The following is a 27,942-nucleotide window of genomic DNA, read 5'->3' on the forward strand; positions in this document are numbered from 1 at the left end:
CGTCACTCTGGCGCTGGTGACCAGCTTTAATTCCCTGGCACGCTTGGCTGAGCACTCCCCACCCCCTTGCAACTGCCTCCTATTCCAGGAAGGAGCGCAGGAGCTTTTGCCTCACTTTTCACACAGCTTTCAGCAGCTCCAATGTCATTGCCTTGGCGACCGGGACGCTACTCCAGTGTAGTGCAGTAAATAACGTAGATCCTCAATCCCAGGCCACTCCTGTCTGCGGGAGACCTCCGGGGGAACTCAAAACGCAGGTAGGAGGAAAAAAAAAAAATCCACCAAAGGAAACCCCTTTGCTCTGGGTGTGTGTGAGTTCCTCGGCACGACCCTCTCCCGAATAACGCAGCGGGAAGATGATTCGCGGCCGCTTTGTTTCGTGGGCTTGTGACACGATATTAAAGTGTCTTGGAAAGTTTGCTCCCAAGTGCCTTAACTCCGGAGTGAAAGCACTTTTAGAGGAGCACTTTTGGGAGAAGCAAAGGAGGGGCTGGATCCCCGAGGGATGCAGGGCTGGCTGTCCCGGGTCCCTGTGCAGGGCTGAGTCTGGGCTGCCAAAAAGAGCAGGGGAGCAGCATCCTCAGCCTCCTGCCCCATCACCGGCTGCTCCCAGTGACTGCAGCCAGAGAGGACTTCTGTCCATCCTGCCTCCTCCTCCTCCTCGGAAAGAAAATTGTTGATAAGCTGCTGGACCCCACAGAGGGGTCCTGAGATTCTAAATGTGCTGCAGGAAAGCTCACTCGCTCTCCATTGCTTTTTACAGAGCTCATTTTGCAGGTGTGAATTTAACAGTCCGGGACAAATGAATGATAGCACAGGGCAGCGTTGATTGGCAGCATTTTTGCAGACATGAAGTTGTTTGCTGTGGGTTGGATGAGCCTGGTGGGTCTCGTTGTGCAGAGGAGAGAAGGTCTAGGACCAGCTCCCAAGCCATGGAGCAGCTCTGTCTGAGAGGTGGAAATGGCTCTCAGAAATCCTGCTCTCCCAGATAGTCCTTGGGAATTAGTCATAGCCTTGTTACACCCGGTTTGTGCATTTATCTCCTTTTCAGGTGGCTGCAAAACGCTGTTCTGTTTTGTTCTGGGCTGTTGGAGTGGCAGGATAGCAGTGAATCACCAAGTGATAACAAATACTGAGCATTTCTGGTGCTAAACCTGAGCCCTAAAGTTGACAGTGAGATCAAAGATGCTCCTTCCAAAGTGCAGAAACTCAGTGTGCAGGCAGTGCTCCCAGCAAGGCTGAGAGCCCACAGGGCCCTTCACCGTCCTCACTGTGATGAAAAAAGTTGAGTTTATCATCATTCTAATAATTTATTCAGGCTCTGTGGTCACAACACGTGAGTGAAGCACAGTTGGATAGAGGGAGGTTCACCTGCTCTGCTTCTCCAGGGATTTGTTCTCCCACCTTGGGGTGGCTGCAGGGACCTCTGTCCATGCTTTTCCTTCTCCCTCTATCTCTGGGGCTGGGGTTTTCCACAGCGCCGTGGAAAACTGAGTGCGTGGAGCTTTTCCATCCTAATCTTTGGAAACTATTTCAGTGGCCGTTCATGGGGAAGTTTCATGGGCAGAAGGAACCGGACCCAGTGCCACCCCGCTGGGTCCCACATCCCCGGGGGTGGCAGCCCCGCCGTGGGCTGAGCCGGGTCCCACGGGGAGCAGAGGTGTGAGCAGAGGTTTTCTCTCCTCTCTGCCGGGCTCTTTTCCCGTGTGCAGCCTCCCTGCAATGCCCTGACTAGCAACAGAGGGAAGCAGCAATCCAGGGAACGCCGGAGCCGGCTCGGGGAGCAGCTCTCCCAATGAACGCCGGCAAATCCCACCGGCAGTCCCTGCACCAACCCCCTGGTTTGCACATTTTGGTCTTTTTTTTTTTTTCCCTTGGAAACCTGCAATAAATCCAGTGCAGGTCCCTCCCGAGCTGTGCCAAGCATCCCCCGCTGTCTCCCTGCCGTGTCGAGGCAGAAGGGATGGAGAATTCCTTGCTGCACCCTTTCTCTGGGCGAGGAGATCTCCTTTGAATGAGTAGTTTGGGGTCTCTGGAGGTGATCATCCTCCTGGTGAAGTCTGGCTGGAGAACTCTTGCTGGAAGAAGTCAGGATGAAAGCCCAGGGCTTCCCTCTGGTGTGGGGAGCTGACACAGACAGGGGCAGAGGCAGAACAGGCTCAAAACTGTGGGCTGGAAGGGGCAGGGAGCTGAGCTGGGCTCAGTCCCAGGTGCCATTTGCTCAGCCTTGGGCACAGGAATTGCCTCCAAGCCACCAGGAATGTTTCCAGAGCAGTGCAGAATTAGGCTTTAAGGCTCTTCCCAATTTATCTTTGATTTTGATGTTGCACAAAGCTCCCACTGCTTCCCACAGGGTGACTTTTCCTTCTGCAGGCCCTCACCATCACAGTGCTTCCCCACCTTCCCAAATGTGAATGCCTCCAGCATTCCCTGAAACAGGGCTCTAAAGGGCACCTCCTTTCAGAGGGAATTAGATCAGCACCAGAAAAAAATTTGGGGAACAATTTCTGTAGGTAAATTGGTTGGTAAATTTGCTACCAACCCAGGTGCTTGATGCCAGGCTGTCACCCTTACTGCAGAGGTGCTTTCCCAGGATGAGCAGGGATCAGAGCAGCAGGGATGTGCATTAACAGCACCAACCACCCCAGCTGCCCTTTGTGCCCCTTAGTTCAGAGCTCAAACATGAGAAGACGCTGGCCTGGCTTTACACACCCAGGCTGCGCTTTGAAAGAGTGAAAGGGAACTTCCGAAACGCCCTTAAAATAGTCAGATTTCTTTCATTTTGAAAACGAGAGCAGCCACGTGGTTAGAGCTGGTGTCACTCGTGATGACCACACAGCCGGGGCGGTGCAGAGGTGCTTTCTCCTCTGGAGGAAAAGGCCTGGCTACTTCCTGAAGCTGCTCTGGGCCAGGGAAAGCAGCATGGAAGAAGGGTAAGGCCGCCAGCAGTCGTGTTCTGTCACCTGCATCTTTTCTAGGCTTTGCTTCTTCTCAGAGCTGCCCGTAGATCCTTTCATTTCTCTGTGTGTCACACGTGGGATGAGGAGGGAAGGGAGGACATCAGACCCCACGTGTTAGCTGTCCCTGACATGGGAAATGTGGGGAATGAGCCCTCCTGTGCCCTCCTGTGCCCTCCTGTGCCCTCTTGTGCCGTGGGAATTCCTCCAGGCAGCGTGGGCAGATGCTGTGTTTTGTACAAAGCAGCTCACGGGATTTACTGGCGGGGAAATCTTCCCTGCTTTCATTTTAACTCCCTCCCTGCAGCCACCCGGTCCCCAGCTGAGTCAGAGGGGCCCTGGCAGCCCCGAGCATCCCTCACTCAGAGACCAGCTGCCCTCGACTCAGCAGCTGACACCCAAAAAGCAGGAAGTGTCGGGTTTTCACTCTGAGATGTCGCGGCTGAGATGGGATGCTAACACCAGCGTGGGTAAATGGGGCAGCCAGATGTGCCTGGGGTGTATCCGTGTCAGCCAGGCCAGGGAACGGGTCCTGCTGCTGGCAGGGAGAGGGTAAGGGAGGAAGAAGATGGTTGCCCATAGGAGGAAGGCAGCACGAGGCTCAAGATGGCTCCGTGAAACCTCCAGCTCCGGATGCTGGGTCTGAGAGGTTCTGGGCACACAGGGAGAGCTGGGCTGGGCTTTCCTCCCGTGCCTGAGAGAGGCCAAGGATCCTTGTGCAGGGGTGAGGGGAACGGACTGGACTGAGCACGGATCTGGTTATGACTGTGCAGCAGCATCCAGGAGGCTTTGGCTGAAAAATGGGTTAATTCCTCTGAGCTTGGGTCATCTCTGCCAGCTGCCCTGGCCTGCACTGCTGGGGGTGTGGGCATTGTCCCCCACCGTGGGCCATGGGGGTGTCCAGTCCTGTGGTCCCTCAGGGTGGGCTCTGGGGGCTCTGGTCCTGTGTGTCCCCCACAACAGGCCCTGAGGGTCTCTGGTCCTCTGTGTCCCCACAATAGTTTTGGGGACTCTGGTCCTCTGTGTCCCTCACAATGGCTCAGAGGGTCTCTGGTTGGTCCTGTGTGTCCCCACAATAGTTCTGGGGGCTCTGGTCCTGTGTGTCCCCCTACAAAGGGTCCCTGATTTGTGTGTCCCCTACCATGGGCTCTGGGACTCTCCGGTCCCTGCCGTGCTGCTGAGTGAGTTGGGATTGAGGGATTCCTGCCCTTGGACAGCTGCTTTGCTGGAGTGAGATGGCACAGCACAGCACAGCACACTGGCAGTGCTCACCCTGCTGTTCCCCTTTGCCCCCAGGGTGATTTATCCTCTGTCAGACTCTCCCACTGTGAAGATGTCTCAGTCATCCCCAGCTGATGAAGGCGACACGTTCGAGCACATCTGGAGCACGCTGTAAGTGGGGTGTATTCCTTCCCCATGGGGGGGTGTTTGGGGACAGCAGTGGCTCTTTGCCAAAGACAAATTTCCTTTTGCATCCTCTGCTTTCCACAGACGCCTTTGGACCTGGCAGATTTTGCTCTCTGGTTTCAGACTCTCTGCTCAAGCACATTCCATTTGCCAAACAACATGGCACTGTCTGTCTCATGGGTAGCTCCTTCCTGGCTGCAGTGCTCCAGGGCAGCCTGGGGACAGTGTCAGGGCCAGAACAGAGCTCCCCTCAAGCTGGGACCCTTAATTCCAGAATTAAACATCTTCCAGCCCTACCAAGATCTTTGCAAGTGTTCTGGCCTTTGACTCTCACGCTCTAATCAAGGGAGAAGGGCTGTGCTTTGTTTAATCTCCTTCCTTCCTTCCTTGGTCCTTGGTCCTCTCATGTAAAGACATCCCAAGGTGACAGATACGCTGGAGTAGCTGGGTGGATGCAAAATTCCCTATGTCTCTGCTTGCTTTACCTGCCAGGTAAAGCCTGCTCTGCCATGTGGAAATAAAAGCAGAGGATGGAGGACGAAGTTGGGAAAGGGACAAGGTTTGAAGGGACTGCGAGTTGCTGGAGGGTTGGTGGTGGCACAGGCTGCATTGGAGAGCTGGGGAGATGACTGTGCCCTCACCTTCTCCTCAGGGAGCCAGACAGCACCTACTTCGACCTCCCTCCAGCCAACCCCAGCGGCAGCAACGAGGTCTCCAACAGCACAGAGGTCACAATGGATGTGTTCCAGATGAGAGGCATCCCCGACTCGGTGATGGTGAGTGTGCTCAGACAGCAGGGATGGGGACCTGAACCAGGCGCAGACTTGATTTCCCCACAGGGGTAGGCTGGGGGCTCTGGGGGAGGCACTGGGGGCTTTGCTGGTTCATAAACCAAACCTTGCTGGTGCAGGATCTGGTCACCTGCAATCAATGGCACAAGGATCAGTAAAACCGTGGCTATTTACTGTTAGATAACATTAGTGCAGGCAGCAGTGGGGGCTCGGAGCTCTAAGGGAGTACCAGGACAGCAGCAGAGTGCCATTTGCTCCGAGACAGTGTGGAGTAAAAGGCATTTGGGAGCTGCTGGGGAGGCAGAGCTGCTGGAGAGGCACCCCGTGCTCGCAGCTCTGCTCCCACCACAGCCCCAGGTCCGTGCTGCTGCCCTTCCTGTGAGAAGCCTTTGCTTCTAACAGAGACAAAGTCTTGGAAAAGCATCGCGGGCGTGCGAGGCATCCTGTGCGTGTTCGGTGGCGCCCGGGAGCATCCCTGAGGCTGCCCCGGCTGTCGGCTGCATCTCCCTGCGGAGAGCCGCTGCTTCCCTCCAGAAAGCCGCCGTTTCCCTCGCCGACAGCTTGCCTCCCCTCCCCCAGCCCTTTTTTCCCTCGCTTTCCGCTCGTTTTCCCTCCCTTCCCCGGCCTTTCACAGCGGGCAGGAGCTGGGCAGAGCGCTGCTAATTGGGGCTGTGGCTCTCGCTGAGCGAGCCCTCGCCTTTCCCCTCGCTCCCGCTGTAAGCAAAGCCAAACCCGGCGGGGCCGGGGCAGCCTGGGGTGCACGACAAGGAATGCTCTGGTAACGGGATGCCAGCGGCCCGAGGGAAAGGCAAGAGAGGGGAGAGGCTGTGGAGGGACCACTCAATCCGGGCTGATTGCCGCTGTTCTCGGCACATGTTGGTTCCAGAGTTGTGCTGGTGCTCGGTGGGCAGTGAGCAGGTCACCCCAATGCTCTGTCAGGCATCTATCCCTAACTATTCCAGTCTATTCCTCTAGATATCCATCCATCCATCCATCCATCCATCCATCCATCCATCCATCCATCCATCCATCCCTCCATCCATCCTCACCCTCACATGTCTATCCATCCAGATGGAGATCATGTCTCCCACCCACTCACAGAGTCACTGTCCTGCCTGTTCAGTGTGAGGGGTGGGCACCTCAGGGTGCTGGTGACAGGTGCCAGCCCAGCAGGTCTCCAGCCCCGTGGAAAGAAGCTTTTTGGAGCGGGATGTGGGCAGGTTTGGTGGTGGAGCTGGACCCCCGCTCTCCCTGCAGTGGCAATGGTTGGTATCGCCCAGTCCATCACTGGGCAAGCTGGGGCCTGCCCTGTGCTTTAATGAATAGTCATGAGGGACAGAAGGGGTGGGCCCCGTTTTGTTGTTGGATGCAGCGAGTTGACAGAACTAAGGGAGATGAAAAAAGCAAAAAAGCCAACAGACGGCGGCGGCACACGGGTGGCCGGCGCAGCATCCCTGGCGCTGCCCGCCCGGCCTCGGCCCCGCTCTCCTTCCTCCCACCCGCCGCCCCACCCCGGCCGCCGCCCCGACCCCATGACTCCCGTGGCAGGAGGTTTCCCCGTGCTCCGTGAACCCCGAGACGACTAAAATGCTCTACATCAGCGACCCGATGCAGCATTACACCACGGTAGGTGCTGCTTGCTATGGATGGGGTTTGTTTTGATGCGCTTCTTAGAATTATCTTCTACTTCTAGGGGCGCCTGCTCTCTGGCTCTGCCTGCCCAGCCTGGGTGCTGCTGCTCAGGATGCTCCAGGGGTTGTCCCTGTGTATGTCTGTCCCTGTCCTGCTGCTGCACAGAGGACCTGGGGTGGTCCAGGCTGCTCACGAGCCCTGTTGGTGCAGGATGCTGCAGCCTCGGCAGTCATTCACTGCTCCTCTTGCCTTGCCCCATCTGGTGCTTGCAGAGCCCAAGGCGTGATTTAAAGCTCAGGTGTCAGGGGTGCAGGGTCCCTCACCTGTGTGTGCACAGGTGTGTCAGCCAGAGCATCCATCCAAGGAACACCTGGAGGTGCTGGACACCACCAGCAGCACTTTGTCATCCACTGGGGACCTCCTCAGCCGAGCCCACACTGCATTCCTGTCTCCCCAGGCAGGCTTCCTTTCCCTGGTGGAAATCTCTGGGAGGGCAGGGCAAGTGAAGCAATAGCTGTGCTGCAGGCAATACATTTCCAGCCCTCAAGCGCTGAGGTTGTTTCCTTCGGGAAAAGGGGTTTGTATCTGTCCCTGGCATTTGGAACAGTCCAGCCCAGGCACAGAGGGGGTCGGAGATAGAAGGAAATCACTTCATTCCTGGGTTTTATCTTAAGTGTGTTGGTACCAAGCCCGTGTGTCCCAGTGTTGGGGCTGTTCTGTGTGAGGTCATTGCTGCAGTTGTGTGAATAAATATCCCTGTGTGTGTATGGACATATTTACACACAAACGCTCCTGCCTTCAATTCATTTTTTAGGGGAATGTTTCCACAATTCCATCATTTTTGAACAGCAAGTGTGTCGTTTTGGCCACACACCTGACTCTGGGTCTCTTTTGCCAGCAGATTCCCAAAGTCTGGGCACTCGGGATGCTGCCTCTTGCTTTGTGCTAAAGGCATCCCAGCCTGGCTGGTAGAGGTGATACCCTGGGTCTCATATCTCACCATTCTTCCTGAGGGAAGGTTTTCTCCCATACAGAGCTCAGGATGCTCCGTCCCGTGGTGGGTCCCCATTCATTTGTCCATTTACAGCCACAGGCTTCAGCCATGAGTGGTCCTGTCTCTCAGCATGGGAGCAAAACAGCTCAGTCCTGATACCCCTGGATCATCTGGGCTTTGAGCAGCCCTATCCAGAAGCAATCCCTTTTCCCTTGCTGCTGTTCTCCCGGTTGATCCCTCAGCTTTGCCTGTGCCATCTCACCGGCTCTGCCCTGCCTGCAGTCCCTGCAGCAGCTGCATTTCCCAGTTGCATGGCAGGAGCTTTCCTAACGTGCCTGTTTTACCAGAGTTTCTCATAAGTTTTTCTCCAGGTGAAGCCTGGATTAAGGAAAGCTTGGCTTGTCTTTGGCTGGGCTATTTATAGAGCAGCAAGGAGGAATAGAGGGATTTAGGCACATATTTTAAGGGAGAAAATGGCTGGATGCATAAAAGCAAGCCAGATCTTGTTCAGCATTCCTCCAGTTAGTCACAGGCTCCAACGACCTTGTGAGAGATGCAGGCAACAGGAGAACTTCCCTGGAGAAGGATGATTGCCTTTAAACCATTCCACATTGAAGAGGGTTGGGTGAGGTTGGGATCCCAAGTTAAAACATGTCTCCTGATTCCTGAGCCGTGAGCCTTGCAGCCCTTTGGAGAAGGCTGAGCTTGCTGGCTGTGCCCATGGCTCCTTCCGCAGCTCTTGGCTTCCCAAAGCTGTCCCAGTGCGTGCTGGGGACAGGGACAGTCCCTGTCAGGCACGAGGGCAGTTGAGGGGGGCTGTGTCCGTGCTCCAATGCAGAGAGCCAGGATGACACACGGACAATGCGCCAGACACTGCATGTGGTCACCAGCACTGCCACTGCCTCTGGAGCTGCAGGGTGACAGCAACCCCCAAGCAACTCGGGAATTGCAGATTTCTGGGGAGAAAAATCCATCCCACTTGCTCTGAAAAACTGTTGTATTTGAGTCTGATGTTCTAATGAAATACTAAGGTCGCTTTAGCCACACAGCTCTTGGGAATGTCGCTGTGCTTGGGTTGTGCCTGTGGGTAAAGGACCTGCCAGCTCTCATTGGGAGAGACTCTGACAGTAATTGGTCAGAAGAGGAATAAGAAAAAAATTGTTAAAAAGTCGTTATTTGATCCAACGGGTCTGGAGTAAGAGGCAAGACCTGCCTGAGAGGGTCTGTTTGCCCTGTGACTTTCCTGCAGTGCTCTGCATCGCAGCCGCGTGCTTTGTAGGTTTGAGGTTTTCCCCAAATTAGAGCTGCATCAGGCACTGGGAGCAAACATCCCGCTGGGAAACCAGCTACAAACCACTGCTCGGGGCTGGCTGGCTCGGGGAAGCACGCCCGGGAGTGGTGTGTGGGTGTGTGTCCGTAAACCGGTGAACACGAGGGACAGGTTGGAAAAGAGGTTGGAAAACAGGACGGCTGCTGCTCTCCCGTCCCCATGGAGCCATGTCATGGCCAAGGATTGCTGCTCACCTTGCCAGAGCATCTCACCGAGCTGTGACACTCTGGCTGCTGGGAGGGACAGCGGGGAGCAGAGCCCTGAGTGCAGGACAGGGCTGTCACCCCCTGCCTGCAGCGGGACATCTCCCACCCCTGAGCAAACCCCACAACACCCCTGCCTTCTCCCCGCGGTCAGAAGCGTGGCTTTCCCAAGGCAGGTGCGCTAGAAATCCAGGATTGTGGCACTTCGCTGCCTCCAGCGAGGATGGAGCAGCTCGAGGCGGGGGGTGATTTAAGCACACGGAGTTCATCCCTCACACAAGTGGTGACCTGCCGGAAAACCCGAGCCACCCAGACCAGCTCTTTTGGCTCCCCTCCCGCACGCTGGCCCTTTAAGGAGGCTGTAACAGGACACCCCAGCCCTGGAAGAAAGGTGGCTGAGGTTTCCCTGTCTCTAAACTGGCTGGTGTTTTCTTTTTTCCCTCCTCCCCTTTTCCTTTCCTCCAGTCCCAGTTCAATTTGCTGAACAACAGCATGGATCAGAGCATCGGCAGCAGAGCAGCCTCCACCAGCCCCTACAGCTCCGAGCACACCTCCAATGTCCCAACGCACTCGCCCTACTCGCAGCCCAGCTCTACCTTCGACGCCATGTCCCCGGCACCCGTCATCCCCTCCAACACCGACTACCCCGGTCCCCACCACTTCGAGGTGACCTTCCAGCAATCCAGCACTGCCAAATCAGCCACCTGGACAGTAAGTTGCGTTCTTCTACCTCGGCCAGGGAGATGCTCAGCACCCGCCGGGCGCGTCCTCACCGCCCGACACCCAAAGGTGACGGCGGTGGGGAGGTTCGCACGGGGCGGCTGCGGGATGCAGCCACCATCGACGGGGACTTCACCGGCACAGGTGGTGGCCTTGGGAAGCAAAGCGTGCTGGAAACGTCGGTGCTTGCTTTCCAGAGAGTTTCTCCCGAAGGGCGGTGAAGCGCAGCGCCTGGGGTGTCACTTCTCTCGCGCCAATTCTCTAAATTGTCGGTAAATGTTCTCCGAAAAGAAATGTCCTGGGGAAGTGGCCGCCTTGTTCTCACGGTGCTTGCCGGCGTATTTGCCGGCGGGTGCTGTCAGAGACGAGGCCGCGGGCGAGAGGGTCCTCTGCTCGTGTCTCCCGGCACCGTTCCCAGCTGTGCTGTAAATGCCTGCTTGTCATTTTACAGTCCTTCTCCATCCCGTATTAGAGGAGTAACTTAATCCCTACAAGTCACAGCAAATAACAGAGCAGGTTTTGAAGCGCAGTAGGTTTTGATGCACAGAGGGATGGCTGCACAGCTCCTGCTGTCTGCTCGGCAGCCGGGATTTGGTCCTCGGCTGCTCTGACCGTCCTCCTGCTGCCCGGCACAGGAGAGCTCTGCGAGCGGGGACCCAGGGGCCGGGCAGAGAGCACGGGGGATGCTTTGCTTTTTTGCGGCAAAAGGTCCTAAATTCGCATCCCTGCTGCTGGCTCAGCGCAGGGTTTTAAAGAGAACCAGCACTTTGCGGCCAGTGCCACAAGTGGCAATCCCGCAGCGGGTACCTCTGGAATACCCGGGAGAGCAGCTCACCACGCTGGAGCCGGGCGGGTTTGCTCCTCCGAGAAGCACTGGCACAGCAGGAAGGTCGGGATGGGACGACTGACACCCCGCAGGAGCAGCAGAGTTTCCTCCGGGGCTGCGGTTTGACATTATCATGGAAGGGGCAGAGCAGCCCAGGGATATTTAAGCCCCGGGTGTGGTAATGACCTTTGTTTGCGGAAGGTGACGTGTTTAATTGCCAAGACAGTCCTGCCCGCGGGAGACAGAAAGCATCCTCGGATGCTGTCGTGCAGGGACACCCGGGCAGCTGCCGGCGGGATGCTCCCGGTTGTCCTGGGGAGGATGCGGGTGGCGACGGGCTCCGGCAGCGGCCGCAGCGCTGGGGCTGTGTCCTGTGGAAGCCAATGGGTGCGTGGAGTGGGAAAGCAGCAGAGAGTGGGCAGCGATCCGGCGTTTGAACGCAGCCGAATTCCCGGCTGGTGCAGACCGGCAGCTTCCCCGCGGCTGCTGCTTCACACGGCCCCGGGACTTGGGACAGCGCCGTGCTTAAACACGACTCGCCCTCACAGGGGTGGTCAAGTCTCCGCGCTTTCCGCTGTCTTTCCTTGCGGGATGTTGCTCAGGGGTGATGCAGATTCATTAGGAACTTTATAAACCGGAGGTCCTCGGGCAGGATGTGATTCCAGCCCACTCCTATCCCTGCTGGGGGATAACTCCTGTCAGTCACAGGTAAAGCAGCAAGGGAAGGGGAGGCATTCCCGTGCCGCTAAAGCGCCCGAATGGAAACCGAAACAAGGCACTGCAGGGTGTCCTGTCCCGGCCCGTAGGGATGGAGGGAGAACGTGTCCCAGGCTCTCTTGCCACTGTTCCCAGCTAGGAGTGCTGTGGGATGGCTTTGGGATGGAGCAGACACAGCACAGCAGGGCTCCCCTCCTGAATGCCATCCCATTCCCCTGGGATCTTTCCACAGTTCTAACTGAAGGGAGCTCAGACCATCTCACATCACCCTGTGCTGACTGTTCTCCTCTAGCTGTGTCCCACTGGGAGCTCAGCTCACCAGGACAGGATAGGGCTGTTTTTCCCAAGCCTTTGTAGATCAGGGCAGGCAGTGCTGCACGATGTTCTCCCAGCCTTGGAGGAGCAGCTGGACCCCGGAGCTGCCAGGAGAATGCTCTCATTCCAGAGGTGGCTGGGAGCATCTGTGGAGGGTGTACCCACCAGCTGGGGCTGGGAGCCACGGCTGCAAGGAAGGGCCTGGGAAGGGTCCAGAGTGAGGACCTGAATGCCTGAATAGGCTTCAACACTCGGGAAAGGCAGTCAGAGGTGTGTGGCTCTCTGAGCCACCATGCTGGGGTGGCTGCATCCCCCAGAGCAGGATGGCTGCAGGGCCACTGCCCACCTGCACTGGAGCTGAGCCTCGTGGAGAGCAGCAGTGGGTTGGCAGCATCTGGCACCCTGGAGAGCACAGGGGATGGAGGTTTCATTTGAAGCAGTGATTCCTGCAGGGTTGCCAAGGTGCCACGTGAGGAATGGTCCTGCTGCAGTGACAGCTGGTGTCACTCCGTGTCCTCCTGGTGTCCTCCTGGCTGGGGCTGTCACAGGCATGGTCAGTGCTGGAAGATGAGGTCGCTGCCTTCCTCCCACTCCCCGTGAGCTCTGCAGTGCCACTGCCACACCTGAGAGTTCGTCCTGGTTTGACAGGGAGAGGAGCTCAGCAAAACAAATGTGTTCTGTGTTGTCAGTGAGCACACAGGTAACACTGAGTAGGACACTGTGAGCCTTCACAGGAGCTGGGAACACACATGTAAGATAAGGAAAAGCCATTGGGAAATGCAGGCACTTGGGAAGGGAAGGTAAATGCCTGGTCAGGAGGGTTGGGGACAGAAAGGGACATCTGACAGTGCAGTGATGGTCACACCAAGCACAGCAGCACCAACCATCCCAGTGCTCTACAGGACAAGAGTGCTTTGGGACAGCACTTGGGAAGAACAAACCCAACCTGTTCCTCCTGGGATAGCCCCGTGGATTTTGGATACACTGAGCTTTCCTGCACCCAAAAATTTATGCCAGGATGGTCGATTCCACCAAGCACTGACCACAAGCTTGGCAGAGCCAACGTGCTGGGCAGCATTTTGGAGCAGCAAGGGGTCCACTGAACTGGAAGGAGTCTCAGCTGAACGTCTCTTACAGTCTGGGGTTGAATCATGGAGGATCTGGCCACGGAGGAAAGGGCAGCTGGTGAGCAGGCAATGCCAAAAGAAATGGTTTGTGTGTGTCATCTTGTCAAAAGATTTGGCATAATTCTTTGATATAATCAGGAGATTTGGTTGATGGAAGGTGTAGCCCAATGGGCTCCTGGTTTTGAAGGGTCTTGAGTTGAATCCCTCTGGGAGATGTGGCATTCTCCATTCTCCTTCACTTAGGAGAGGAGGCTCTGAAGGGTCAGCTGAGCTGGCCCCTCGGGTGCTGGACAAGTGCTTGCTCTGCAGGGCTGGGCAAATCAGTGTCACCTGGGCAGGGGAGCAAAGTGTCCCCAAGCCCTGGCCACACTTCAGTGCTCCTGTCCACACTTCAAACCCTCTATTGACAAAACAGACGTGGCTTGGGAGAGAGATGTGAAGAAGATGAACAGTTTGGAACAGATGCCTTGTAGAGCAATACCAGAGAAACATTCTGCATGGAAGTTCGCCCCAAGAAGAGCAAGGGGGCTCGACTGTGGTGTTCCCAGGAGATGGTTCCTGATGGCAGCCAGCTCTTTAATCTAATAGCAAAAGACATAATGAGATCCAGCACTTGGAAGCTGAAGCCAGGCAAATTCAGACTAGAAACAAGGAGGAATATTTTTTTTTTTAGCAGTGAGGATAATTAACCATAGGAACAATTTACCAAGGAATGTGGTGGATTCTCCCAACTCCTGAAGGATTCAAATGAGGAGTCTGCATATCACTCCAGAGATAAGATGTGCTTTAGCAGACACCCTTGACTTAATGCAGGAGGAGGAGGAGGAAGGGATCTGAGGGTAGCAGTGTGGGCAGTGGGACCAGAACATCATCAGCTGCTCTCTCTTGCTTCAAAATGCTGATTTGCTAATTTTAGAGAAGAGGTGAATGGAGAAGGGTGAAACCTTGGGACTGACATTACCCAGCTCTGTCCCCTCAGAAGGACTCTGGGCAATGGTGGGTGACACTGAGTGACCCCCGGGCTGAGCTCTGAAGTGTCACCACCAGCTCTGGACGGAAACAGCCGCGCCAAGCCGTGCTGTGAGAAACCCTCCAGCCTTCTGCCACCACCCCTTTTCATTTCTAATAGCCTTCTTATCGCAGAGAGTCAACGGCCAGATGCCGAAAATCAGGTTTTCCTTGCGGGTTGGAAGCCCCCCTCCGGCAGGCGGGCCGAGGACCGGGAGCTGCGGCGCGGCAAGACGGGGCACGCCGGCATCCTGCCCGGCCGCCGGGCCTCCGCTGCCCGGAGCTGCCCGGACACGCTGCAGCCGCAGCCCATCTCGCCGCAGCCCCTCGCCACGGCAGCCAGCTGGTAACTGGATAATTAGGATTTTTCTCAAGTCGGGTTGGCGGCGGAGCGGGGCTCTCTGCTCCCCGCCGGACGCTGCCGCGTGTGCCGGAGTTGCGGAGGTGTTAATGGGGTCTTTGGGCTCCCGCGGGTCGGGCTGCAAAGGGATGTGGGGGGCTCGGGCCCACGGAGCCCCTGGAGCCGGGGGGAATGGACAAACCCCCGAGCAGGCGGGCAGGAGCGTCTCTGACACAGGCACGGAAGGGGCTGGACCACACCCAGGGTTTTGTTGCTGTTTCGGGGGGCGAAGAGCCTGCGAGGGAAAGGCTGGACAGGTCCACAGCTGAGGAGAGCTGCTCCTGCTGCCGGGGATGGCTGTGCAGCAGTCACCCACAGCAAACCAGTCTGCATCCCAGCGCTTGGACAGTGAGAGGTGGCAGCGTGGAACTGGCTCCGCTGGTTTGACAGATCCTGCGGCTGGAGCAAGGGCACTGGGGAGCTGAAATGCTTTCTCTGGTCCTCGCTGAATGAGGAGGGTGGGAGTAACTGGCGTGCTGGGAGGCAGGTTTCCTTTGCTGGTCACTGTCTGTGGCTTTATGGGGTAGAGGCAGATATGAAGATGAGGGAAAATTCTTCAAGAGGGAGCATCACTGTACCAAGAACCTCTTCTGGCACCTTGTCATATCCCAGGGAGGTTGCTGTCCAACAGCCATGGCCTGATGGAGAATGATTTGGGCTGCACACAGCTGAGGACACTCTGAGTAGCTGTGCAGATGAGCGTGGATATTTTGGCATGCCAGAAGTAGGAAAGCAACTTCAGCACCAGCCTGCTCCAGAGCCCATCGAAGCCAACCCACTGGAGGCTTTCCACCAGCTCTCTCAGGGTGTGGATGAGGCTCCAGGAGCTCCAGACACAATGGAATTAAGAAAAAAGGCAAAGGAATTCGGTGTGTGATGTTCCAACACGATCCCACTATCAGCTCCACTATCTCGAACGTGTCTGGTATGCACAGGTCAAGGGAATGGCTTCCTGGCGGTGCTGCTCCATCGGGAAGGCAAAGCTCCCTGGCAGGAGAGGTGGGAGAGGCTTGGGAGCCCTGATCTCCAGTGCATGGAAGGGGGAAAGGATGCTGGTGTGCCCTTGGCAAACCCACTGACTGCCCGTGCTCACTCCAGGCAGTGGCTGAGAGAGAGAGCAGAGGAGCAGCCCCTCCTGCATGGCACAGCCCTCCTGGGATGCTCCAGAGCCAGTGGCTTCTCCCTAAACCCTGCTCTACTGTGCTGGTTTTCACACTTCCTTCCCAGCAGCAATTCCCAAGGCCAACTCAGCCTCCTCTTCCCTTCCCTCTCCTCCCAGCCTGCATCCTTGGCAGGGTGAAGTAACTCCTTGCTGGATCTGTGGCTTCCTTTTTAGAGTGGGAGGGAGCTCTGGGCTGGCTTGGTCAGGGGATCTGAGTATCCACCACACAGAGGGAGTCAGACCTACAAGAGAAGATTAAACCCCCCCAGAATGCCAGCTTTGAATCAGCAGTGAGTGAGAAAAGATCCTAGCTGGAAGTTATTTTAAGGATATGCTCACTGGGGAAAGCAGGGAGAGGAGTCCTTTGGGGGTGAACCAAGGAATTTTAATTAGCAGTAATGGCATGCTAATTAAGGTAGAAGAAGAGAAGCTGGAGCACAGGGAACCTCCCTGTGCTGCTCTGCTGCAGGGCCCTGAGACCTCAGTGGTCTGTAGGGCTGGGGGACCTGTGGGGGACAGAGGTCAGAGGACAGAGCAGCTGATGATGGCTGGGGTGATCAGGGGGCTCTGCTGAGTGCCTTGAGCCCCCCTGTCCTGAGCACAGCTGGTGGTGGCTCAATGTCACCCCAAGGCATCACTGCCATGGGACTGGGGCCAGAGGCCCAGGGAGGTGAGTGTTGGGGCATCCCTTATGACCATCATCCAAACTCATCATTATTGTGGTTCAGGGACTGTAAACATGGGGAGATGGGTTTTGGGGCATCCCTTATGGCCATCACCCTGATCCATCACCACTGTGGAGCAGGGACTGGAGGCCCAGGGTACCAGGGTACCCCTCACAGCCATTCCCAGGGCAGTATCCCCACTGTCCAGCCAGTCTGTGTGCTGGACAGGTACCTCAGGCCCTGCTGGACACTCCCCTCTCAGGCCCCGCTCACACTCAAACCTGGCTCTTAATAAATGAGCAACAAGGCAGCTTGAGGAGAAATTTCCAGCTCAGTGAGGAGTTTACAGGCCGGTGATTAAAAAATGGTTATTAAAAAAAAATTAGACGGAGAGAGAGAGGAAAAAAAAAAAAAAAAAAAAAAAAAAAACCCAACAAAAATTAGCTGTGCCGCCGGCACGTCTTCCAGGATCTGTCGTAACAGATTCGTCCGAGCCGGTTAACGGTATTTGCGGTTTGCAAGATGCTACATGTCTGGGGAAGATGACAGACACGTTATTATCACCTCTGGGCTGAGATCTGCCCCAACCTGTCCCAGGATGCAGCTCCGCAGCTGCTTGCCGGGGAGAGTAAGGAAATTAGCAGCCGGAGGCAGCACTTTTCTTCTCTCTGCCTTGCCAGGCCAGTGGCTTTATTGGGGATCCATTGACTGCAGTCCTGGACACGTCTTGAGTAAAGCTAATGAGGAGCCTGGAATGTAGGAGAAGAGGAGGAGGAGGTGGCTGGTAGGGAGGAGGTGGGGGGGAGGATTTGTGGAAAAAGCAATTGTTGAGCAAATCATTTCCTTCTAGAGGGAAAGGAGGCCTTGGCTGCGCCTTCCCCAACAGGCAAGTCTAGACGCTTCGGTGTCAACAGTTGAAGATAAATAAGATTTTATCAGCTCCAAATCTGTTGGGACACATCCTCCTAGCGGTTCTGCTGCCCAGGCCGGGTGAGATGGACTTTATCAGGAGGCCTTTCCAGGCAGAGGAGTCAGGTTATTTTTTGTGTGAGGCTGTCAGCATCCATGGGGAAAAGCACCTCTCCCTGCTCATTTCCTGCATGGGGAGGCAGCCCTGGGGCTGAGCAGTGGTGGCCTCTGGAGCCATCTCCTGGTCCTCTCTCAGGGTGGGCAGTGATTGATGCTGAGATTCCACATCAGCGCTGCATCCACGAGCCAATGTGGGGCATTCACTGAGTGGAATCTTGCGTCCAGAACGTTTCCTTGGGGCAGCAGCACCAGGATAACCGTGGTGAAGCCTCACAGTGGCTGGTGGTACCATGGGGTGACTGGTTTACATCCCATTCCATCTGGCAATGGTGCAGCGTGATCTCATCTCACTCAAAAAGCAGCCACATTTCAAACACGTCCAAAGACCCTTTGTGGTACCAAGCTCTTGGGGAAACAGAGCTTAGAGCTGATAGGCTTCTAGGAGTTAAATAATTTGGCTTTTCCATTTTTTTTGACTTATTCCTCGTGCTCTGGGCAGACAGCAATAGCAGTGAAGGGACAGGGACAGAGCTGGCATCACAGAATCAGCCCAGAAGTTGAGGGTGACACTGGAAGCTGCAGGAAATCCCAGAGGAATAGAGGTCCTGTGTGTTTCCATTAGCTCCAGGGGAGATTGTCAGTGCTGCTGCTGCTCTGTGCTGCTTCAAGCAACCCAGCACCCACAAGCCACAGAAACCATTTGTGTTCCTCAAACACATGGTAGCACCCAATAACAGACACTCTCTGAGGTTTTCCAGGAGCAGAGGTGACCTGAGTCCTACTGTAACCATGGAGATAGACACCAGTGGTCCCCAGGGCAGAGCAGGGTGTGGAGACACGGGCAGGAGATGCCCAGGGCAGAATGTACCCAGGAAGGGGTTCAAGTGCCCCAACGTGTTGTTCCTATCCCTGGCAGCAAGCTGGGCACAGCTCAAGTGACCTGAGCTCTGTCTGTGACCCAGCTGCCACGTGTCCTGAGGGGTCAGTTTGTCCAAACACTGCAGAATGGGAAGGATGTGGGTGAACAGAGCAAGGTTCCCCCAGTGCAGGTGGCAGGAACACAACAGCCATGGCATACAGAGAGCTGAAGCAGCGATGTGGCAGTGCTGGTCTGTGATTAAATCCCAGCATTTTGATCTCTGGGTTGTGCTCTGCCATTGCCTCATGTCACACCTGAGAAGCACGTGGTGCCTGTGGTCCCTGCAGGGGACCTGTGCAGGGTATGGCTGTGCTGAGGCACCAGGGCTGCAGGGGATGCAGCACAGCCCAGCAGAAATGTGCATGGGGCAGATAATTATCAAATATAGATAATGTAGGAGAGAGGTTTCTGCTCAGGGACACTGCTCAGCACAGGTTTTGCTGTTTGCTGCAGAGAATGTGCATTGCCAAGCTGGGCATGCAGAACCTCCTGGTTCCCAAAAACACAATGCTGGTTGTCCTGGCCATGAGCAGCCTGGGTCTGCAGGACCAGGAATGCTCCGCCCTGGCTGCAGCTGGAGATGCAGCACAGGACGGCTCCACACAGTGAAGAATCAGGAGTGTGGCCGCCCAGGGCACAACTTGGACTTTTCTTGCCCAGAATTATCAGCAGGGAGTTCCTTAAAAGAATAGTTTGTTATTGTGGAGGGATCTTTGAAGGCGATCCCGGAGCTGTTGGGACATGATAAGGTTATCAGCAGAGGCAAGTCTGCACGGAGCGGCCGCCTTCCCCCTGCAGGGCATCACTCTGCTATTTAACAGAGATTTATCCATGTCATAACATGGTATAATGAGAGAATTTGTTACCAAAGAACTTGCCATAATGCACCTCTGCTCTCCCAGAGCAGTTATAGTTCCCAGGCATGTTGAGGACTGCCCGGGAATGTCTACATGAAAAGATCCTTTGACAGGAGTTGTCAGTATTTTAACACCTGGCAAGGAAGAGCCCCCTCCAAATAACCCTTGTTTTGCCATGGTGGCTCCTCTAAATGAGGATGTTAAACCCCATCGTGGTGGGCAAGTGGGTTCCATGGGCTGCAGCCACATGAGAGTTTCTGGCAGAGCAGAGTCACCACACTGTGAGTTTCCAGCTCAGGCCTGATCCCTGAGAATCCCTGCTGGGGATGCAGGATCACACCCAGGAAGCTAACCTGGCCTTGGAGTCAAGGTGTAGTCAGCATCATCCAGTATGAGTGCAAAATTTGGAGATTTCAGTAGGTGTTTCCAAGCATCCTCTCTTGTTGGGCGAGTCCAAGTGCCTACAAAAATAAGGATTAATTCTTGTTGTCAGGTTCAAGTGCATGTTACACCTCTCAGTCACCACCCTGCAGTGACCACAGCATCTTCCTGCTCCCTCCAGCAGTGAGCAGGTTCTGATCTTGGGGCATCCAGGACATCCCATTGAGCCTCTGGGAGTTAGTGCCTGCTGCTGTCCACCACCACTCCAGTGCTGGAGGAGCTGCAGGACCTGCTGCTGTTTGCCGTGGTGGAGCCTCTGCCATTTATGTCTTCTCAGAACTTCCACAGAGACCACCTAAACGAGACAAACTTGGAAATGGTTTCTCTTGTTTGGCCTGTCCCAGTCCTGGAGGTGGGAGCACCTCACTCAGCCACAGGCAGATCCACTCCTGCAGCCAGGGCAGCAGGACTGGGAGACACAAATCCTTCCTGCCTGAAACAGCTGCACTGGGACATGCTCATGGCCAGGAAAAGTGAGGACAGAGCCATCACTGTCAGTTCCTGAACACCCTCCAGCCCTGTGCTGAGCCCCTGTTTTGGGCAGCCCCAGCTCAGGAACCACCTGGCACAGGGAGAGCAGAGCCTCTCCTCGGCACACCTGTATTTGGATGGCTCAGGACAAGCTTTAACATCCCCACAAATGCTCTGCACGGTGGTATTTTTTTGGCACCGGGTGCTGTGTTGTGGGGATGAGATAAAATACCTGGAGCGGGAACATGCCCTGCCATGCAGGGACGGGCTGCTCCGAGCACAGGGGTGGGCTGGTGTATAGCAAACACATTCCTTGTGAGATGGAAAACAGCATGGCATGGCTGAGGTGGAAGGGAATTGCACATCCCCACATCTGGGCAGTTCCTGGAAGGTGAAGGACAGGCTCTCCTTCCCCAACCCTGCTCTGGAGGGGCACACACTGCAGCCTCCAGAGCTTCCTCCATCCAAAGGAAGTTTGCCACTGTGTAAACCCCACTGTGCCCTCACGGGGAGGAATTTGGTGGCCACAAACCATTTTCTATTCAGGAGTGACTGTTGGCACTGCCTCCGGCTGCCACAGAGCATCCTCCTCCCACAGCCAGCCTGGGCAGAGGTCCCTAACATGTCCTTACCCTGTCCCCTCTCTGAACCACGGCTGCTGCAAAGGGTCGAGTCAGGATCAGGACAAACCCATCTGTGTCAGAACTAAACTCCCAGGTCCTGCCTAATCAGCTGTGACACTGCTAATGGCAGCAAGCACAATTTCCTCAGGCTGTGATGTGTCAGTGCCCTCAGTGCTCCCTTGGTCAGGAGCCGTGTCTGAAAACAGAATTGGGAATGTTTCCAAAACGGGCTGAGTGATGCACGAATGAGAGTTTTGCTGATTTTCAGTGAGATTCCCTCTGTCTCAGTGCAGTGGGACTTGTCCATCTGAGGGACCCTTCCCTGCCCCAGGAGGTGGCTCTATCTGGTTTACGTGGAAAGCAGATACCACATAGTGTGGTTGAAATGGTCAGATTTCAGTGTTTCCAGGGGCAAGGAAGAGAAGGAAGTCCTGCCTTTACACCAGAGCAGCAGAGGACGCCGAGGCTGGCCAGGGGAGCACCCTGGACCCCACCGGTGACACTCACCCCAGGGATGTCTCCTCTTTTCCAGTACTCCCCACTGCTGAAGAAGCTCTACTGTCAGATCGCCAAGACATGCCCCATCCAGATCAAGGTGTCCACCTCTCCTCCCCCGGGCACCATCATCCGGGCCATGCCCGTCTACAAGAAGGCAGAGCACGTCACCGAGGTGGTGAAGCGCTGCCCCAACCATGAGCTCGGCCGTGACTTCAATGATGGTGAGGGCACCCAGCTGTCCCCATGGCCTGGGGGGGCCACATGTCCCTTATGTCACAGCCCTTGTGGCCACGGCATGGCTCTAACTGGAGGTTTGCCTTGCAGGTCAGTCAGCCCCTGCCAGCCACCTCATCCGGGTGGAAGGCAACAACCTGTCCCAGTACGTGGATGACCCGGTGACAGGGAGGCAGAGCGTGATGGTGCCCTATGAGCCCCCGCAGGTACCCGGCTGCTCGGGGCAGGGAGCAGCCCCTGCCTCCCTGGTTTGGGCTGCTTGGCCCACGTCTCCCTTGCCCTGGCATATCTAAGACCACTCTGCGCTCGCCCCTGGCACTGGGGGCAGCTGTGCTCCAACACGTGCATCTCCCAACCCTGTGAAACATCCCAGAGCAGCCTGGTCTTGGGAGGTGGGGTGTAACAGGATATCCCCTGCAGTCCTGCCCTGGGTGCCTCCACAGTTCTTGTACAGTCCCCTCTTTCCAGCTGGGAACATCCCTACACCATCCCTAATGTTCCCCTGCTCATCCTGCCAAAGCCCTGTGCCAGAGGGTCCAGCCCTGATTCTTCATCCCTGGAGATCCCAGCCTGCCTCCCCTCCTCTTCCTCACTCCCCGGAGATCCCAGCCTGCCTCCCCTCCTCTTCCTCACTCCCCGGAGATCCCAGCCTGCCTCCCTTCCTCTTCCTCACTCCCCGGAGATCCCAGCCTGCCTCCCCTCCTCTTCCTCACTCCCTGGGGATCCCAGCCTGCCTCCCCTCCTCTTCCTCACTCCCCGGAGATCCCAGCCTGCCTCCCCTCCTCTTCCTCACTCCCTGGGGATCCCAGCCTGCCTCCCCTCCTCTTCCTCACTCCCCGGAGATCCCAGCCTGCCTCCCCTCCCACTCCCCGCTCAGCACCTGCTCTCCTCTCCCGGACAGGTAGGGACCGAGTTCACCACCATCCTGTACAACTTCATGTGCAACAGCAGCTGCGTGGGAGGGATGAACAGGAGGCCCATCCTCATCATCATCACCCTGGAGACGAGAGAGTGAGTGGCTTTGGGAGGAGGGATGGGCATCCATCCCACTGCAGGAGGGCTGGGGAAAGAACCCTCCCCTGCAGGGAGCACCCCCAGGGAACGGGACGGGGCAGCCCCAGCTCGTTGCACAGGAATGCTCCTCTCTGCCTGTTTGGAAAAGGGCACGGAGGGATCAGGGACCCAGCCCAGCAGCTGGAGCCTTCCTCTGCCCCAGGAGCGCCTCTTTCCAGTGAGCCAGCTGCTGAGGAGCTCCTTTGCTCCCCGAGGGTCGCTGATCTGAGTCCCAATGCCCTTTCCCAAGGGAAAAGGGGAAGCAGGGTCACTGATTGCGCTGTTCTCCCAGCGGCCAGGTCCTGGGCAGGAGATCCTTCGAGGGGCGGATCTGTGCCTGTCCCGGCAGGGACCGCAAAGCCGACGAGGATCATTTCCGAGAGCAGCAAGCCCTGAACGAGAGCACGGCCAAGAACGGCAATGCCAACAAGCGCAGTGAGTCCCGTGACAGGGGGTGGGGGGCTCAGGGCACCCGAAATCCCTGCGCTACAGAAGTTTGGGCTCAAATCCACACTCAGGGATGATGCTTTGACTTTTCTCCACTAAATCTCATAAGTTGGACCCCGCCCCTCTCCCCGCAGAGCCCAAAGATGCTTGTGCATGGCTCTCATGGCCAGATACGTTTATTTATTATTGAGAATAACAAAGGGACACTCCCATTCCAGGCCCCAAGGGAATGGTTTTAGCATCCTGCACAGCTCGAGGTGCTCCCTGCTATGTCCTGTCTCCCACGACTCCACCATCTCTCTTCCCCTCTCCTTTGCAGCCTTCAAGCAGAGCCCTCAGGGCATCCCAGCGCTGGGCACTGGCATTAAGAAACGGAGGCACGGGGAGGAGGAGATGTACTACGTGCCTGTAAGTGTGGGTGAGCTGCAAGGGGGTCAGAAATTGGCTCGGGACAGCGGTGGCACTGTCCCCTCTGCCAGAAGCACCTTGGGGAGGGGATGTCAGGCAGGCTGGGGCTGCACAGGCTCCTGTAGGACAGCAGGGGCCTTGGGAATAGGAGCAAAAGCATCCATGGATGTACATGTCCAAGAGTTTCCAGCATCCCAAACCGTCCCTGGCCACAGTGACAATCTGTCTGGGTGGAAAAAAGGGAGCATAAGGAATTGGCCAGGTGGGACAGGAATAAAGTAAAGTCTTGGTCTCATTCCCTCCTCAGGTGCGAGGCCGGGAGAATTTTGAGTTCTTGATGAAGATAAAGGAGAGTCTGGAGCTGGTGGAGCTGGTCCCACAGCAGCTGGTGGATTCCTACCGGCAGCAGCAGCAGCAGCTCCTGCAGAGGCAGTGAGTCCTGCCACAGCCCCCGAGATCCTCACAGCCCCTAGACCCTCACAGCTCCCAGACCCTCACAGCCCCCGAGACCCTCACAGCCCCTGAGACCATCACAGCCCCTGAGACTCCCACAGCATATGAGACCCCCAAAGTCCCAGAGACCCTACCAGCCTTAGAGACACTCACAATCCCAAAGACCTCCACAGTCCCTGAGAACCCCCTAATCCCCCAGGAGCCCTGCAGCCCCCTGAGATTCCCCCCAATTTGAGACCTCCACCATCACTGAGGCCCCCATGATCCCTACGATCCCCACAGTTCCCCAGAGCCCTGCAGCTCCTCAAGACCCCTGCAGCTCCTGAGACCTCCACAGTTCCTGAGACTCCCACAAGTCCCTGAGACCCTCACAGCCCTTGAGACCCCTACACCCCCCAGACCCCTGCAGGCCCTCGAGACCCCCCCAGGGCACCCTTGGCAGGGAGGCCTGATGGGCTGGAAGGCAGCTCCAGGCCAGAACAGGGCAGCTCCATCCCACTCCCCCCAGTCTGACCAGTGCATTCCTTCATCAAACAGGAGCCAGCTGCAGACGCCTTCCTCCTACGGCCCCGTCCTTTCCCCCATGAATAAAGTCCACGGTGGAGGAATCAACAAGCTGCCCTCTGTGAACCAGCTGGTGGGGCAGCCTGCCCAGCACAGCTCCAGTTCTGCACCCAGCCTGGGCCCCATGGGTATGTCCTGCAGCACCAGGCTGAGCACAGGGCTCTCCCCGCCCAGGGATGGGTGTTTTCAGGTCTGGGTGGTGTCTAATGGGTGCATTTATTGCTCAGGACCTGGAATGCTGAACAGCCACCCCATGCAGAGCAATGGAGAAATGAACGGGGGCCACTCATCGCAGTCCATGGTGTCGGGGTCACACTGCACACCCCCACCACCCTACAGCGCCGACCCCAGCCTCGTCAGGTAGGGAAGGCACCCACTGTCCTGTCTGTCTTGTCCTCTGTCCCTCGCTGTGTCCCTTGCTCTAACCTTCCCATCTGTCTGGCAACTGGTCAACTGGCCACTGGCCCCAACTGAGAAATCACTGCTGTTCCTGTCACTTCAGCAGCCAAAGCCCAGCTACCAACTAGGCAGAAACCCTCACTGCCCTCATACACTCCCCTGAGAATCCATCCCTGATCAACTAGAAATTAAGTACATCTAAAAGAGGGTCTTGTCCTACATTTTCAATGGCATGTAGCTTTATGAGCTTCCCCTGCCAAGAAATACCTGGAAATGGGTCCATGTGGCTTATTTCAATCAGAAATGCATTAACAGCTCTGCAGGTTTTTAAGGTTTTGGCCTTTAAAAAGACCATGGATGTTTTGACAGACCTTGGGCCAGGATCCACACAGGGCAGAGCTGGGGCTTGCCCTGATCCCCCTCCCCAGTAGCTTGAGCTCCTTCATATTATATGAGCTCCTGAGCCAAAATCTCAGACAATCAGGAGAAAAACATCTGTAGCTTTTAGGAGTAGACAAAACCCCACACTTTGCTTTGACCTTAGTGGCAGTGGAGGTCCCACCCACGGAGCTCTCCACGTCCCCCATCTGACATGGTCTGTCTCACAGAGATGGGACACAGCTGTTGTTCATGAGAACTTAATGCCACTTTATTTTCCAAACTTTCTCTGCAGTTTTTTAACAGGATTGGGGTGTCCAAACTGCATCGACTATTTCACCTCACAAGGGTTACAGAATATTTACCACCTGCAGAACCTATCCATAGAGGTAAATGCTTTGGGGAGATCTGTTCTTACCACTTGTTTCCAGCAGCTGTTGGTCTGAAAAGCAAAACCAAAACTGTTTTGGAGGAAGGGAAACCTGTGCCCCAGCCCCTCACACAGAACATGTGTTCCCAGGATTGATGCCTGTCATTCCTGCCCCCTTGATGGTCCTTCAGAGGTAGCTACAGCTCAGGCCTTGTGTAAAAATCACAACTAGCCCCCAAAAAACACAGACAGGCTCAGGTGCTTCCTCAGATTCTCAGAATCAACAGAGATCAAAGATCCCCAGGCCAGAGCTCAGGGAGATTTTCCACCTAACACAGAGAACACAGCTGATGTGCTCAGTGGAACACCCCAAATCCCTTGGAGCCAGCAGGGACACCCCACTGCACTTCAGGGAGGTTTAATGTGGTCTCACCCCTTCCCCTGGTAATCTTTAAGATTAAAGTGGCTGAAACAAGGGAGTTGAGCCCAGGGCATTTTTATTAAGGGAAGTCTGGAATTAAATAGGCCAAGTCAGGCAAAAGCTGTCAGAAAAAGCATGGAGAGGATGCTGGAAATAACTGTGTGTGCCCAGAGCATCAGCCTCTGCTGCTGCCACACTGTGGTGCTGGTACCAGGGGCAGCACCAGAGCTGGGGCTTCCCCAGCCCATCAGGGGAATAGAAAAAGGAAAAGAAAAAATAATCTTGAACCCTTTGAGCCATGGAAAAGCCTGTAAATCCAAGAGCTGGTGTTTTGGCTGAGACAGAGCTCCTGCCCCCTGTTTTGACCCCGTTCTGCCCCAGGCAGGTGTAGCAGTGTCTCTACCTGGCAGCTACAACATCCCCCGGGAGAGATGATGATTTGTCACTGGTGGCTGGGGCCAGTTGTGTAACCTGAGCCTGGTTTTGGACCATTTGCTGAACTAACTCCATGACCATCTGTCAGCTGTCCAAGGAAACGTTTAGGAATGGCCAAACCTTGTGTCAGGGCAGAGCTGTGTGTCTGAGTCGGCGTTTGTAGCTACTAATTGCATACTCGCTGTCTGCTCCAGTTAACGCTCCCGTGAGTCTTGTGTTGGCATTAACATGGAACCCTGGCAGCTCCCCCCTGTGCTGGTGTGTGTCCTGGCACATGTCCCCAGTCTGAGGTCACCCACCTCTCCTGGTGTCACTCACCTCAGTGCTCGAGGCTGGTGCTGCTCCAGCCTCCCAGGTGAGGACCAGAGCAGAGGCCATCCCAAGTGCACAGGCACAAGGATGCTCCACACGCTGCTCTGAGACCTGTGTGCAAGAGGAATGATCCCTTCCTTCCCTCCCTTGAGACCCGTGAACCTGAGGGAAGGGACAAAACAGGGAAGAAAGAACACTTTGAAGTTCTCACACTTTCAATCTCACTCACCTGGCCCGGTTAGAGAAGCCCTGGTTTGTAAAACCAAGACAAAAGTGGGTTCTGAAATGAGGACTCACACCAAACTGATTTCTACATCAGTTTGATGTCAGCCCCTCCAAAAACAACAAAAATTCTCCAACCTGCAAAGCTGCAGTTGAGTAACTGGGTTACAAATGAGAAATAACCCAGAGGATGGTGCACCCACGGCCATGGCTGGAGGTCCAGCCCTGCTCTGTCGGGCATCGTGCCCATGTGTCCCCCCAAAAGTGTGACCTGGTGTCGCTGTTAGGGACAGGAAAGAACTGCACTCACTCAGGTTGAGAGGTGAGCAGAGAAAATGAGGTAGGCAGTTTTGGGCTTTAAATAGGATTTAGGATTTGATCAAGGATTGGGAGATGAGAGGAGCACCTCTCTGACCCCAGTGGTCCATTCAGCAGTTCATCACAGACTGGAATGGAAACAATTTTCTTTGTTTATGTTAAATGCGTGAGAAAGCTCCAGTAGAACTAGAAACAATCATCAGAAGGCTAAAGAATCAGGGTGACAACCTGGGGGTCCAGGGCTCCCTCCTGCCCCATCTCTGCCGGCCGTGCCTCAGCCGCGTTGTCCTTGCAGGATCTCGGAGCACTGAAGATCCCGGAGCAGTACCGGATGATCATCTGGCGGGGTCTGCAGGACCTCAAGCAGAGCCACGACTACGGGGCCCAGCAGCTGATCCGCTCCAGCAGCAACGCCTCCACCATCTCCATCGGCAGCTCGGGCGAGCTGCAGCGGCAGCGGGTGATGGAGGCTGTGCACTTCCGAGTGCGCCACACCATCACCATCCCCAACCGCGCCGCCGACGACTGGGCAGACTTCGGCTTCGACCTCCCGGACTGCAAATCCCGCAAACAGTCCATCAAGGAGGAGTTCACGGAGGGAGAGATCAACTGAGGGGCTCCGGAGGTGGCAGCGAGACGCCCGGCGTTGTGACGAACACTCCCTCGCTTTTGAAAAGTGTTTGCAGCCTCGAGCACCTGGAGAAGTTTGGTTTTGTTATCCAGGGGAACTGCAGGCGCTGAGCCAGGCAGGAGGTGCCTGCCCTGGGGAGGAAACTGGAGGTGAGGAGGAGGAGGAAGGAAAGGAGGAGGGCAGCCGAGCCAGCTCAGCAGCCAGA

General features: G+C 56.0%; 1 protein-coding gene across 2 annotated transcripts; it reads left to right on the top strand.

Moving 5' to 3' along the window:
- The first annotated feature begins 4,260 nt into the window (after positions 1–4,260).
- Positions 4,261–27,822, top strand: TP73 (tumor protein p73). 2 transcript variants are annotated; one of them, XM_066334224.1, is made up of 13 exons: positions 4,261–4,349; positions 5,017–5,140; positions 9,780–10,025; positions 21,127–21,313; positions 21,417–21,532; positions 22,228–22,337; positions 22,672–22,814; positions 23,146–23,234; positions 23,542–23,666; positions 24,225–24,379; positions 24,479–24,611; positions 25,324–25,417; positions 27,402–27,822. In XM_066334224.1, exons 1-13 carry the CDS (start codon positions 4,291–4,293, stop codon positions 27,717–27,719), a joined length of 1,899 nt encoding a protein of 632 aa, XP_066190321.1. In that variant the 5' UTR covers positions 4,261–4,290; the 3' UTR covers positions 27,720–27,822. The 2 variants fall into 2 exon arrangements, with proteins under 2 accessions (XP_066190321.1, XP_066190322.1); XM_066334225.1 differs by lacking the exons at positions 24,225–24,379; positions 25,324–25,417 and adding an exon at positions 23,735–23,758 and having other exon boundaries at positions 4,263–4,349; positions 24,497–24,611.
- The last annotated feature ends 120 nt before the right edge of the window (positions 27,823–27,942 follow it).

The sequence above is a fragment of the Sylvia atricapilla genome, chromosome 22 (assembly GCF_009819655.1).
Source record: "Sylvia atricapilla isolate bSylAtr1 chromosome 22, bSylAtr1.pri, whole genome shotgun sequence".
NCBI lineage: Eukaryota > Metazoa > Chordata > Aves > Passeriformes > Sylviidae > Sylvia > Sylvia atricapilla.

Excerpts from the sequence above, each read along its gene's own strand:
- TP73 (XM_066334224.1), top strand. The coding sequence starts at position 4,291 with ATGTCTCAGTCATCCCCAGCTGATGAAGGCGACACGTTCGAGCACATC. Across the intron at positions 22,815-23,145 it reads CGGCAATGCCAACAAGCGCA|CCTTCAAGCAGAGCCCTCAG; the intron begins GTGAGTCCCGTG and ends TCTCCTTTGCAG. Across the intron at positions 24,612-25,323 it reads GCCGACCCCAGCCTCGTCAG|TTTTTTAACAGGATTGGGGT; the intron begins GTAGGGAAGGCA and ends CTTTCTCTGCAG.